The sequence below is a fragment of the Coffea arabica genome, chromosome 5e (assembly GCF_036785885.1).
Source record: "Coffea arabica cultivar ET-39 chromosome 5e, Coffea Arabica ET-39 HiFi, whole genome shotgun sequence".
Lineage (NCBI taxonomy): Eukaryota > Viridiplantae > Streptophyta > Magnoliopsida > Gentianales > Rubiaceae > Coffea > Coffea arabica.
The window spans coordinates 49,877,170-49,891,114 of record NC_092318.1 but is presented as its reverse complement, the minus strand read 5'-3'; the positions used below and the strand labels follow the sequence as shown (position 1 = coordinate 49,891,114).

At 36.4% G+C, this 13,945-nt stretch overlaps 2 protein-coding genes across 7 annotated transcripts; one reads left to right on the top strand and one right to left on the bottom strand.

Moving 5' to 3' along the window:
* Nucleotides 1-364: 364 nt before the first annotated feature.
* Nucleotides 365-5,753, top strand: LOC113690458 (endoplasmic reticulum oxidoreductin-1). 5 transcript variants are annotated; one of them, XM_027208366.2, is made up of 10 exons: nucleotides 365-801; nucleotides 1,308-1,439; nucleotides 2,480-2,738; nucleotides 3,035-3,145; nucleotides 3,669-3,787; nucleotides 4,096-4,200; nucleotides 4,306-4,508; nucleotides 4,934-5,057; nucleotides 5,180-5,364; nucleotides 5,480-5,753. In XM_027208366.2, the coding sequence occupies exons 1-10, from the start codon at nucleotides 640-642 to the stop codon at nucleotides 5,499-5,501; spliced, it is 1,422 nt and encodes a 473-aa protein (XP_027064167.2). In that variant the 5' UTR covers nucleotides 365-639; the 3' UTR covers nucleotides 5,502-5,753. The 5 variants fall into 5 exon arrangements, with proteins under 5 accessions (XP_027064167.2, XP_071905134.1, XP_071905136.1 ...); XM_072049033.1 differs by having other exon boundaries at nucleotides 2,462-2,738; nucleotides 5,525-5,753; XM_072049034.1 differs by having other exon boundaries at nucleotides 372-801; nucleotides 2,462-2,738.
* Nucleotides 5,754-6,224: 471 nt separating this feature from the next.
* LOC113690459 (kinesin-like protein KIN-14Q) lies at nucleotides 6,225-12,564 on the bottom strand. 2 transcript variants are annotated; one of them, XM_072049031.1, is made up of 18 exons: nucleotides 12,275-12,564; nucleotides 12,115-12,192; nucleotides 11,856-11,939; nucleotides 11,193-11,776; nucleotides 10,933-11,083; nucleotides 10,739-10,806; nucleotides 10,439-10,649; nucleotides 10,161-10,237; nucleotides 9,952-10,051; nucleotides 9,772-9,870; nucleotides 9,511-9,687; nucleotides 9,023-9,302; nucleotides 8,384-8,545; nucleotides 8,089-8,304; nucleotides 7,972-8,009; nucleotides 7,648-7,811; nucleotides 7,424-7,549; nucleotides 6,225-7,257 (listed from the first exon to the last, which is right to left on the bottom strand). In XM_072049031.1, exons 1-18 carry the CDS (start codon nucleotides 12,354-12,356, stop codon nucleotides 6,433-6,435), a joined length of 3,522 nt encoding a protein of 1,173 aa, XP_071905132.1. In that variant the 5' UTR covers nucleotides 12,357-12,564; the 3' UTR covers nucleotides 6,225-6,432. The 2 variants fall into 2 exon arrangements, with proteins under 2 accessions (XP_071905132.1, XP_071905133.1); XM_072049032.1 differs by having other exon boundaries at nucleotides 11,856-11,936.
* Between the last annotated feature and the right edge of the window lie 1,381 nt (nucleotides 12,565-13,945).

Below are 13,945 nucleotides of genomic sequence, written 5' to 3'. Positions count from 1 at the left end.
AAAAAATTAAGGAAAAACGGAACTTTTGCTGAAAATACATGCATTAAGCCTTAGGTTGATAATTAAACTTGTGGGCTTGTCCGGGTTTAAGAGGGGTTTTGGTTCCCTGCTTGGATTCAAGAGGGAATGAGTGGACGGACCAGGTCCACAAGGCCAGCATGGCTCGCCTATTCAGTCCTACGTGGCTAAAAGAAAGCCTTCCTATTGGACAATCTTCGTCATTTCCCGTAAACTAACTCACTTCAATGAATTCTTTAATGGGAATTATCTGATATCCCACGTCCTTTCCACTCGCTACCAATGAAGGTACACTCCACATGCCATCCATAACAGCCACGTGGATCAGTTAGAGAGAGTGTACACACGGGCATCTTAACGAGAGTATTATTCTCCTTTCTTCCACGGTTCCACCCGCCCAACCAAAACTGTTTCTTTGTCAAAATTCTTTCTCTAATCTGTGTGCGATTACGCGTTGAAATTTCTGACTTGACCCAAACTGATTTACATGCAAAATCTAGAAAACCCGCCAAGGAAATGTTCAGGGTTTTTCACATTTTATAAAGATTCAATCTTTTTGTCCTAGAGAAGAAAAAAGATTCAGTTTTGGTTCTTTTAACGTTATATATGTGAATTACTGGAATGGTCGAAGCTGAGGTTATAATGAAGAAGAAGAATGAGGAGGAGAGGGGTGGAAAGAGGAGATGGGGTTGGGCTGCAATTGGGGCAGTTCTGATGGTTTTAGTTGCAATCTCGATCACATCAAAGTATACCAAGAATCCCAATTCTTGCCAGTGTGCACAGGTTTGAATTAGCACTTTTCTGTTTCTTCAATTTGTATAACTAGTTCTGTTTAGCGGAAATAATTTCGGTCTTGATTTGGTATTTTTGTGTACTTATAGGCCCATTTAGTATAATGTTTTAACATTTTTGGAACATTCTTGCTGGAAATGTTAAAGGGTAAAGTTGTGGTTGGAAAAACGAATAACCTTTTAAGTTGTATTGTGGAGCTGGATTGTGCTTTGTATTGCATTTTTCTGTGAAAATCAGCTGCTATTAATTCCTTGTACTTGGGTACTGGACCAATTGCCAACTAATTTTGGCTTTTAGATGTAGAAGTCATACCTACCTAGAAAATGCAATAAGTTTTTAGTTCTGTAATTGTAATGCTCGTTGTTCTTTTCTTGATCAAAGTGTATTACATGTTCTGCACATTTTAAATCTACAAGAATGACTGCTTGATACTTGACGGTATTAAATTTGTTAACTAAAGTTGTTATGACTCCACGACTCCTGTTCTGGTGCTGCAGGACTCTAGAAAATATACAGGCATAGTTGAAGACTGCTGTTGTGATTATGAGACGGTAGACAGTATTAATGGTGCAGTGTTGCACCCTTTACTCCAAGAACTTGTCACGACTCCATTCTTCAGATACTTTAAGGTGCAATGCAGTTTTGTGTTATCCTCAAGCAGTAGCTGTCTGTATAATCATCTAGAAGTGTTATGGCTACAATGTTTGCTTATATTCTGGTTTGAGTGTAAGTGTCCTAGAAGAGGAAGGATTTTAACTGCTGTTATAGCAAATCTTATACTGTGAAATTTTCTGTTTTTTATCATTTTGGAAAGAGAGGGGGCTGAAAGGTAACTTGTTATAAGGCTGCTAGACAGAATATCTGATGGGGCTGTATGCACTTATTTAAGTTTGATGATCTGTTAATACATTGATCAAGACTTTTTCCTCATAGATAGCAAAACTGTTGCAGATTTAGGAGAATTTAAGGCATTTTAACCGAATAGACGGGACTATGACACATGAGAAGTCAAATTCCACTTCACTAGTTTCCTCAAAATTGAAATGGCTCATGATACCTGGAGAGAGAGACTGACATTTCTGGGACATTTAAATGGATGCTTATATGGATAAATTTGACTTTTTAGGTATCCGCAAACTATTTTTTGTTTTCTCTAAAGAAGAACGCTAGTTTGACGGAGAAGTTGTAAAAATTCAAGTGTTGTTAAATCAAAGTGATGACTTGCAGAATGCCAGTATAAGTTAATGGTATTTGTTGGTATTGAAAAGTATTGGTTCTTTGTTTACACGTTTCTATGCAATGGAGGATAAATACATGAATCATGTCTTCACTGCATAATATGTTATGATCAGCTATCATTAATGGTTCATAGGTATAATTGCAAAGGGTGCATGGACCATTGATGTTCTTTGCTGTATCTCCAGATCTAGGCAAAAGAACATACTTAGGTTGCAAATAATTATTATTAGAAGCCTCATTTTGGAACCAATCCCTGAATATCTCTTGTAGTATGTAATATTTCATAGATTCCAACAAAGGGAAGTGGATCTGCTCTACTGGTTTGGATTATCTTTTGTTCATCCTTAAACAAAGATCTGAAAGTTTCAAGGCAATTCAAATGTTAAAAGAAATATCATTGTAACTCTTTCAGACGAAAACTTTGCCACAGGTTAAGCTGTGGTGTGACTGCCCTTTTTGGCCCGATGATGGTATGTGCAAGTTGCGGGATTGTAGTGTATGCGAGTGTCCAGAAACTGAATTTCCTGAACTGTTTAAGAAGCCATCACAATATGCCCTGCCATCTGATGATTTGAAGTGTCAAGAAGGAAAACCAGAGGCTGCTGTAGATCGCACCCTGGATTCTAAAGCTTTTCGGGGCTGGATGGAAGTTGACAACCCATGGACAAATGATGACGAGACTGACAATAGTAAATTACATCTCGTTTTTCTTCGTTATTTATTTCATGAAACACAAATAATGTCATATGCAATGTGGATTCACCTTACCAAATCCTCAGTTGACTGTATCCTTGCATATTTTCTTTGGCGCTTAATTTGTATTTTTCTTTTCTCTTTCTTCTTAAATCCTATTTCATGATTGGACATTTGATTACTTACGGAAAGGGATTGGTAATGTCATTATGTCAACATAAGCATAATATGTCATGATGGAAAAGTGGTTTGTTGAGTTGCAATTTAATCATCTGTTTGTATTCCTTTTTAGGTGAGATGACGTACGTAAATCTTCTACTGAACCCTGAACGTTACACCGGATACACTGGACCATCGGCCAGAAGAATCTGGGATGCAGTATATTCTGAAAATTGTCCACAATGTGAGTTGGTTGTCCTTCTGAACAATTTTGAGTCTTTGTTATTATTAATTAGTTTAGATGGCTGTCATGATAGAGATAATTCCAACTAAAACCTCCAATCTCATCACTAGCTACTCCAATCTGGGGCTTTGTGCTGTAATATCTGTTATCTTCTGGCTCATTAAATATTCTGCTTGGTCCGATGAAATGTTCAAAATTCATCCTTGCTGATTGACTTCCTTGCTCCATGCAATCATGTTTAGATGCCAGTTTAACTTATTGGAACTTGGATGTCCTGTAATGAAAGATATATTGTTTTCTATTTTCTTTCCTTTATTGATCGAATTAGTCTCCTTGATGGCAAATATTCCCCTAATCTGTAGACTAGTCTAAAAGAACAAAATGATAACCTATATCAATGTTTGTTGTCCTGCAATAGGTTTTTACTGACTTATTCTGTCTTGAATTTCACCACTTTTTTTTGTTCTTCGAGAACATGATTTTTCTTGGGTCTTCTCATCAGAGTTATTTATGCTTGGTGCAGATGCTTCTGGAGAGAGTTGCCAGGAGAAGAAAGTTTTGTACAAGTTAATATCAGGACTCCACTCCTCGATTTCAATTCATATAGCATCTGACTACCTGCTTGATGAAGCAAAGAGCCTGGTTTGTTCTTCCTCAGTTATCTTCATATGCCAGATTTTTTTTTCCATTTTTTTTGCTTGTTATGTGGATCAATCTAACCTGCTTAAAGCGACTGTAACTCAGGGTCTCACTGTTGAATCACTTGCATTGATAGATTAGATATTTAGGCCATATTTTTGTAAGTGTTTGTGCTGGAGGTTAGATATTTGTGTTGAATCACTTGCATTTGATAGATTAGATGTTTGTGTGACTGGCCAAATTAGCAGCTCAGACTGGGCTACTCAGAAATAAATTCCTGTTGCCTGATTAATTTACTTGTCATTTTTCAGTGGGGTAAAAATCTTGATTTGATGTACGACCGTGTTTTAAGGTATCCTGACCGTGTCAGAAATTTGTACTTTACGTATCTTTTTGTTCTGCGAGCTGTGACAAAGGTGAGAATTGCTGCTCCATGTCTTACTTTTGTAGAATCTGTCCATAATGCTTCTTGACTGAAATTTCTTGTATCCTCATTTGTCAATCTTTTTGGTATTTTACAGGCAAAAAATTACCTGGAGCAGGCTGAATATGAGACTGGCAACCATGATGAGGACCTCAAAGCACAGTCTCTTATTCGTCAGCTACTTTACAATCCAAAACTGCAGGCTGCCTGTCCACTTCCGTTCGATGAAGCAAAGTTGTGGCAAGGCCAAAGTGGACCTGAACTAAAGCAGCAGATTCAGAAGCAATTCAGGAACATAAGGTCTCTGTTCTCTCTATCATTTGTCTTACTTATCTTCAATACGAAGAGCTGCCTCACTAATGCGAGCAGGCAGGGTTTAGCAGTACCTATGTTTATGCCTGTTGATACCCTTCTATTTCTTGATCGGATTATTTTATTGATGCTATGAGAGTTACTTTTCTCTCCACCCTTCCTTTGCAATTACTATAGGCATGCACAGTTATTTTTCTTTCTATCTTTCATTTGTTTCCAGTTATACTAAATTAATCCATAATGGAAATCCTCTTTAATTTTTCTAGGCTCACATGAGGAACAGGTTTTACTTAAAACTATTCTTGTCAATCCTTGGAGTTGTGCAACATTTTTTCCTTTTATTTTCTTCATCACTAAAAATATATACTGTATCATTTCATATTTTTGGTGTAAAAGTTTATTCTTAATTGCAGTGCCCTGATGGATTGTGTTGGATGTGAAAAATGTCGTCTATGGGGAAAGCTTCAAGTACTTGGTCTAGGAACTGCACTGAAGATTTTATTTTCTGTTGATGGTCATAGCCAATCAAACCAGCCTGTGCGTATCTGATGTGCTTCACTTTGCATCGCAAATAGCTTTTTCTTCCATAAAAACAGCTGTACTCAAAACATATCTAAATATATTTATCTCTGTTTTATTTTCTGTCTTTATTTTGACAGCTCCAATTACAAAGAAATGAAGTGATTGCTTTGGTAAACCTTTTGAATCGACTATCAGAGTCTATCAAATTTGTCCAGGAAGTGAGTCCTTCAATTGAAAAGAAAATGGACGGCCTGCTTTCGGAACCTATTGCAGAGGAATTTAGCTCATGGAGAAGGATATGGGAAGCTGTTGGAGGGTTCTGGTACGTCGTTAGTTTTGCTTCATCGATTTAACTCTCCTCGCTTGTCTTGGCAACTGAGTTGCTGATAGCTTTGTTAAAAATGTATTTTTCTTTTTCTTTCTCTTCTGATCTCTAGGTTGAAGAAACTTCAACTATAACCGGCCCTCTTCAATTGTTTCAGCATCAATTTTTGGAGGCAATGTGATGTTCGGGAATTAGTTTAGGAGACAATGTAAAAGCTCAATACAACTGAGTCAGTTGAACTTCAAGGGCTGGACTAGCAGTTTGCCAGTGTTTTGGAGTATAATATCAGTTATACGCTGATAGAGGCATATTTTTGGGAATGTAAAATGTAAAAACTGTATATTTTGAATGTCAGAAATAAATATAATGAAGAGTTCTACCTACCATATGTGGTTTTTTGCTCGTCAAATTTCTGTTGGGAATGCTGTTTTCTCTTCTTCAATTTTACAAGTTTCATTGCTTCTCATTAGGCAATGGTAACTTGTAATTACAGATTATGATTCATAACCTGCACCAATTGGTTTTTCCGTTCCCGATTCAGACAATTGATCCAAAATTAGTCACCATAACGTTGATTTTGGGATTACTGAGAAATATATGGAATCCATAATCAAGGCAAATTCTAGTCTGCGCTTTTCTGATCGGAAAATTATAACTTTTGCTGCAGAATACTCTGTAGATCAAGGCAAGTTAGTCACCATCATGCCCCCATACAATTTAAACTTTGGCAAATTGAGCAGCCCCTAAGCCCAAAAGAATAAAAAACGGATCTGAGGTTCAAATTCTTCAAGGCAGTAGAACTTTGTTCTTTCTCCTCCTGTAATTCTCCCGACAAAATGGTGTCGCTCCATCAACACTGGTCAATCAACATTTTTGTTTATAGAGGGAAAAAAACCATTCTTTTTTAAGTGCATAAGATACATAAACAAGTTTTGCCTTTTCCTGAGTTGAATTCCGCTCTCAAAGCCTATTCATTGAATAATCTTAGCAAATCACGTGTGTCATAACATATCGTGTTAGTCTAGATACAAGAAGGTGAAAGGAAGAAGAAGTCGAAATCGTGCTTCATAAAATAGCTCTTGCTGCTGTTCCAACATTCCACCCTCTCTCCTTCTCTCTCCTACTTTGCAATTGTTGCGTGTCCTTAGCTACTCTTCTAGCATTACTTAGCACTCTATGAGCCATTCTCCCTCGGCTTCCAATAGAGACTCTCACCTTCTCCATTCCCACATTCACACCAGCTCTTCTGATGTGCTGCTGCTGCTTTGGCGACTTCATCTGCATTTTCTTTTGGATGCTTTTTCTCAGTAAACTGCTCAGCTTCTTAGTTCCAATTTTATTTTCTTTAGGACTGTCCCATGGAGTCGGTTCAAGCGGGGAATCATATTCAACCCCATGAGCATCTTCTATCTTGTCAGCCTGTATGGGTTTCAATGCTAAAAGTGAAGAAGGCATCTTGGCTGTTGATGGCACACTTGGCAAAGGAATTAGAGAGTTGCGTCGTGGAAGTTGTGCAGGTGGAATCCTTTGTGCACCTGGACAAATAGAAGCTCTGCCTGTCCGCTTTGGCAATGGGAATTGCTCAGTCATCTCAGGGTTATTTTCTTTCTCTATCTCATTGTGTTTGGTCAGGCCATCAAAGGTAGGGAAGGAAGGAACTTTGCAGTTGTTCTCGTTATTCTGACGAGTTATATTTGACTGTTGATCTTTATTCTCACCAAGCATTCGAAAAGAGTCAAGTGTTCTGGATGCAAGTGGTGGCCTTGTAAGTGCAGAATTTTGCTCTTCTTGCTGTTGTCTCGCGTGTTGTTGCTCTTCTGCTATTTTAGTATCCACGTGCTGCCTTGCTAGCTTTCTCTCTACCAGTAGCTGCGACTCCAATTCTTTAATCTACAAAAAGAACAGACAATGTGTATTTTTCAGTGACATGCAGAAAAGAATCTAGAATATCCTTCGAACCTTTTCATGAAATGCAACACTAGTTTGATCTCTAAATATCTAGGAAGGCTTTTTCCATCTGCCAAAAAACTAGAAAAACATATTCCAATAACGGTACCTTGTCTTGAAGGTTCTTGTTTTTCATATCTTTCTCTTTGATCTTGATATCTAGGCCCTGAACGGTATCCTCCAGCTTCTTAATTTGGAAGTCTTTGCTCTTCATTTCTTGCTTTATCTTTTCAACCTAATAAAAGGAGATAGTTCTTTTTCAGTTTGTAAAATATTTACACAACGTATCCTAAGTGTGAAGAAATAATCTAGAAGGATAGTTTCTGTCAACACCATTTGTTTGCATCTCAAGAGCTCATTGTTTTCTACTTGCTTCTTTGCAGGTCCCAACTCTATCCCTCTGACCCTACTCGCAAAATTTAGTGAGCAGAGAGTCTCACTCAAATCATTCTCATTGGGACTAATCTGTACAAACATCAACGTCTTTGAATCTCCACCTGTAGATGGAAGGAAATATACGCATAAGTTAGTTGACAGCATTTTGATTCTTATAATAAATTAGAGTCTGGATGATTTGTTTAAACATTGTAATAACAAGTAAAACTATCATAATTATATTGCACTCTTTTCATAGTTAGGATAATGCAAATGAAATACCTAAAGAGTCTTGAAGCAAGTGAGTAAGCTTGGAGTTCCTGAAACAGAAACAACAGAAGATACTTAGAAGTATGTATCTTAGCCTCGATCTTTTTGAACATTTTCCTCGGTTAATACCTGAAAGGTATGTGCGGACTTTTAGTTGCAAGAGCAGATATCACATCCCCAAGCGCAGACAGAGATTTGTTGATGTTTTGGGTCTCCTTTAATCTTTCACCTTGAACTTCTGTCTTGGCAATCCTTTCACTTCCAGCTAGGTCAATTAGCCATAGCTTACTTCTTGTGCATTCTCCGTTCAACAAGTTCTCTCCTTTCACCATCACACAATGTATGCTGATAACAAACAAGATACCAAGTTTTAGCCCCCAAAGCTACTCTTTGGTACATGATACAACACTATTAAGGAACTGACCAATGTGACCGGCTACTATGCTCATTTGCGCTGGTTGATCCAACGGCCCTTCCATTGCTACCGGTTCGAAGGACTTCCCAGACCTCTTTCATGTTGTTGACCTGAGCTTCAACCAATCCTGGAACAGGATGCATTCCTTCACCTACTTGCTTTACTTCCAGTCTAAAAGCAACCATCCAAAAATATCATTATGAGATTCTAAAGATTGTTTTGTCAGCGTATAATATTTATTTTCAAATAGGAATTTTCTTAAAAATAGAGATCCTGAGAAACAAAAGGTGCTTAAATGACATTATATGCTGCCTACTGTCTTGGTTTAGCTGTAAAAGAGAATGACCACTTGTTGCTTATCATTCAGAAGCTACTTGATATTTATTCAGAACATTTCATGGTAAGAGAGATATACTGGTTAGTCAAAATTGTGAATTACTTTGTCTTCAGGAGACAAACAACTGAATTCTTATCATAATTTGCAGAAGCAATTGCCCCTATTTTGTCTGGATTAATAAGAAATGTTGTAAAAACGTTTCCAATAGTAAATGTAATCTGGATACCGTACTATGCATATAATGTGCAACGTTTGTGATATTCCAAGACTGAAAAAGCCGAGATAGAATAGGAATCTGAATCTTAAATTACCTCTTTGTGCTGAGTCCTGAATCACACGCTAGTAAATCTCGAATCTGCTCGTTGTAAACTTCCAACACACTCACAGATATCTCATACCAGAAAGTGCTTTGTCGCTCATCAATTATGTGAAATAAAGCCTCAAGCGTTCTATAATTTACACCACGCGCCTCTTCTGTACCTTCCATGGTAAAAGTTTTTCCAGTTCCAGTTTGACCATAAGCAAATATGCACACATTATATCCATCCAGAACAGATGTGGCAAATGGGGCTGTATCCTCAAAGACATCAACTGTTATAAGAAACGACATAAAATATGAGGATATATCAGTCATGGAAAAGTAAAATGGACAAGTAAAAAAAAGATAAGTTGACTTTAAATTGACTTCTACACAAGGAAACCAAATAAAACTGTCAATATTTTTAGAACAAAAATATCAACATAATCGTGAATAATCCCTGCAAAAGAACTTGCAAAATGTACTAATCCTAATGGCTACCTTGTCCTGCCTGGGGGCTAAAGACAGAATCAAACTTAAATATTTTCTTCGCAAGCCCATTTGATTTTACAGTCAGCTCTCCATCCTTGGCAGCTTCAAAATCTATTGCCATTGAAGCTCCTGAAGCAACCTCTTCACCATTCAGGGGTCTACACCGACAAAAGACCCGAATATTTCCTGGAAAGCAAGAAATTGCAAACCATTAGATTTTTTATCCCAAGACATGATGATGCTTGAACTCGTATAATATCTAGGATCAACCTTTCAACTCCAGAACTTTGTTATATAACTCTTTTTTTTCCTTCGAGCTTTTGATAAATCTGACCTTAAGGTCCTCATGAATCTGTACATGTTCTTCCACTGTAAACAGAATTACACAAATCAAGATCTTATGCATATAGGTTGTCAGTCCAAAACCATCTGCTGAACAAAAGAATTTACTTTTGGATTGAATTGCAGAATTTATGTGATTCAACTCTGCCAAGCATCCCTTATATGTTAAAGCCTCTTCGGCAAGTTTGATCTGGTCCATTTTAAGAATCTGCAGAAAGAAAAGTTCTACACCAAATAAGAAAATAATAATGGCAGCAAAAGAGGACATATTAAACACACATATGCACATAAAAAAAAAGCACAATTTTTTTTACAACCTTCAGCTTTCTTGTCAGGTCTCTCAATGATGAAAACCATCTACTCTTTTCTTTCACTTGTCCTTCAATGGCAAAAGCTGCAAGGGAATAATAACCATCATCAGATTTGTAAAAGTTCCAAACAAATGGTATAAAAATTCTACTTCCAACAGAATTTGTTTTTTAAATCCCAGTAAAGTAAATAATTGATCCATTGGTGCTAATGTGAACAACGTAAAACACATTTATAACACATAAAATGCATGAATTAGGACAAATCCATTATAAAATATCTGTACCCAATGATCCAACATGCATTGACTTGCGCATGAGCTCATTTTGAAGGTCCTTCAAAGATCTCCAGGCTTCTTGACACTCTCTCTGCTTCAGTTCATTCTCTTTTTGAAGCTGAACAAGTGCCTGCTTTGTTTCCATTAGCTCTTTCTGTTGGCATTCATACTTGAGGTACAATCTTTGGAATTCTTTATCTGCAGTGTCATTACCAGTATCCTAGCCAATGATCATCATGAGAATCAAGACAAATTAAATGAATCACCTCAGCAATATATTCCAATACTCAATTAAGTTTTGACTAGTACTTTCAGAGATTTGCATTGTGGAATGTGGGGTATGCCCATAGCAGCCAGTGAATTGACATCTCTACAGCCTGATAGTTAAGTGTGGAATACATAGTCAGCGCTTGAGAAAGCTTATTAGCTTGGAATGACAAAAATATTCAAAAATATAAAATACGTGCAAAGGAAAAATCAAGTTTTAACAGCAAAATCCTTACTTATTGAAATCCCACAAAGTATTGGATTTCCAACAACTCCTTCCAATCTGATCGATAATCCTTCCTCACCCTCAACACGAGCTTCAATATCCAATAGAACAAGGGGTCTGTTTCCACCAACCCGTGCATAAATGTCTAAGCTGGAAACAACCTAAGCAAAAGAACTCAATCAGCGGCGAGTCAGTGTTCAATTCATAGGACAATATTTAATTCGTTTTGAACCTCAAGACTATTCTTCTTGAGATTATAAGATTTCTTACCTTCTGCTCTTGAATGAAAACATCGAACACCCTCATTCCTGATGGACCATCAATGAACACAATCTCAGCAAAATGCAAATCCACTCTGTAGAACCCTGGCCCCATAGTTTTTAAACTATATGTAATGTTTCCAAGTCGTGCACTTTGGTAAAGATTAAAATCTTCACCATCCCCAACTGCAATCCTAGTGTTTGTAGTATCACCTCCACTGAAATACTGGTCCTCTGAGAACTTCACCCCTTGAGGAGAGACAATGACATCCGTTGAACCAACATTAATGCTCATCAAAGGCATTGAGGTCTCTGGTGACTCCTTTTCAGTCATCGGAGGAGTAGGAAGCTCAAATTCAGCTTCTTGAGGCACATTTCCATCAGTGGATGATTGCCACAACATTGATGATTTTGTAACATCCGGGTTCTCAGGGGAACCATTTTCACCATTGATTCCATTTTCCAGAGAAACCACAGTTGAGGCACCCTTAAAAAACTGAGGTGAATCTCCAAAATTTTGTCCAGGAATATCGGGTGACCCAGTGCAGATAACCAAATCAGGCGAGGTTAATGAAAACCCCAACATTGCCCGCCCTAGAGTTCAATGAAAATCTTTAATCAATCCAACAGCTCAACAAGCCTAAACAATCTCAATTATCTCAATAATCCATACCATCAAGAGCCCTTTTAACTGCAGAGTTACTAGAATTCTCTCCATACATGTCATCTAAGCTTCGTTTTCTCCAAGAAACGCCTACTACAAAAAATGAGATCCTTAGTTCAACTTCCTAAAAGGATCAAAGAGAGGGGAAAAGAACAATTTTGATAACATTCTTGGTCGTAATTCCATGCATATTGCCAGATTACTTTGTAACGTTACCATTTTATCAAATAGTTGGCGTCCATAAAGCAAAAATAGTAGTACAGATTACCTTGAATTGAATTGGGACTGCAATCATCAGGATCAGCCATGACAGAAGTTGTTGAGCTGCACAATTGATTTAAAGGGTCTGCAAGTACCAAATAAAAAAACTCAATAAACTTCAAGTTTAAAGTGTACAGCAAAACAAGATCAATTTTTTGCTAACCCACCTGCAGAGTTGAATTGTTGTTCTTTTTCTTGAGTACAAACGTCAGTTATAAGAAGTGGGTCTCGCCATTGATTGTCTTCCATGGATTTGAGATGTTATAAGGAGGAATAAAGGAACAGTTTGAATTGAAAAAGAGTAAGTGGTAATCAAATGCAAGAAGAAAGAGAAAAAGGGATTCAATTGCTTTTCAACAGAGAGAAATGAGAGACGGAGGTTCGAAAGAAAGAAAGAAAGTTCCCTTTGAGAGGCCGTTGATTTCGTTTCCGACTCGATTCCGTTACGATGTAATCGACCGTTGATCTTTTTAAATTTGAAATTTCTAAGCCGGGAGTGCCATGAAGGAAAAATTGTTAGAATGGTCCCTCATAATCTCAAGGCTGTGTATATTAGTCCCAAACATTTCCAAAAAAAAAAGATGATTTTTTTTTTTTCAAAAAAAGTGTCTGACCTATTATAAATAAATTATGAGAGTAGGCATTTTTTAAGCACAGAAATGAGTTATTGGGAAAGTTTACAATTAAGCAAAACAAAAGATGGGTTATATTCTATCCTCATTTTATTGTGTATCAGCACATTTATTATCTTTTTTTCACGTATAATTAAAATTTCTTTGTTATATGGGATAGTAAAAGTACAAGGCAATAACTAATGTCTAACATGCTTGAACATCATTTGATTTAGAATTTCTCTATTTCAACTCAATATTCAGTTTATCATGTTTCCAAACATAAAAGTATAATCAACTGAGGTTTCAAAAGTTTTTCAACATTCATGGTATGTATCTCCAGTCATACAAATGTTGCATCAAGTGTTAGATAAGCATGTAGTTGCTATGGCACTTGTTTTGTTTGCTAATAGAGTGGCTGTAGTTTGTTATAGTGTCACTTGAGACTATATTGGATGTATTACTTTGCTGCTTGAGACCTTTTTCTTTGCTTATCATTAATGAGCTATATTTTGCCTAAAAATGGTTAGATAAACTAGCAAGAAAATTGCAAAAAAAAAAAAAAAAAAAAAAAGCAATATATGATATCTAATTCACTAATCTACCCTCTTACAAAGGCTGTTCCCTGCCAATTCTTCTAGATGGAAACTGGCAAAAAGAGCCATGTTTAAAGTCTCTTATTCCCCACATGTGCAAATGCACACATTAATAAAGTCCACTGACGGAGTAAGAAAAATTTTTTAGTGGGGACAAAAGTAATTTTAAAATTTTTTACCTACTTTTTTTTTTAGTTTTTTAAAGAAAAAAAAATTCATCAACAAGTACAAATGATGCATATATTTCATGAAAAACATCAAAAGACAAACTCAAAATTATTAATGTAATAATAATTTTATTTCAAAAGCAAACTAAACCATTTACAATTGCTCATGACGAGTTTTTATATTTTGATAACAATTTACAACCTTTTCATTTTGAAATTCACGAAATATATTTTTCTCAATATAAGTAATTAAATAATTATTTATCCAAGTGTCTTCCATTTTATTTTGTAACCGATTCTTCATCATATTCATCATTGAAAAAACCCTTTTTACGGTAGCTGTAACAATAGATAAAATCAAAGACAACTTTAAAAGCATATAAACCAATAGATACACAAAACTCCAAAAGGCACACTTGAAATTACATCAAATTTTTATAAGTATTATAGAAATTTAAGGGGAA

Bases quoted from the DNA above. Each gene is read 5' to 3' on its own strand.
- LOC113690459 (XM_072049031.1), bottom strand. From the start codon at position 12,356: ATGGAAGACAATCAATGGCGAGACCCACTTCTTATAACTGACGTTTGT. The intron at 10,238-10,438 runs GTACAGATATTT...ATTCCCTTGCAG, and splicing joins AATGCATGTTGGATCATTGG to CTTTTGCCATTGAAGGACAA. The intron at 8,010-8,088 runs GTATTAACCGAG...TTTCTGTTTCAG, and splicing joins AGTCCGCACATACCTTTCAG to GAACTCCAAGCTTACTCACT.
- LOC113690458 (XM_072049033.1), top strand. From the start codon at position 640: ATGGTCGAAGCTGAGGTTATAATGAAGAAGAAGAATGAGGAGGAGAGG. The intron at 802-1,307 runs GTTTGAATTAGC...CTGGTGCTGCAG, and splicing joins ATTCTTGCCAGTGTGCACAG to GACTCTAGAAAATATACAGG. The intron at 3,146-3,668 runs GTGAGTTGGTTG...TGCTTGGTGCAG, and splicing joins TTCTGAAAATTGTCCACAAT to ATGCTTCTGGAGAGAGTTGC.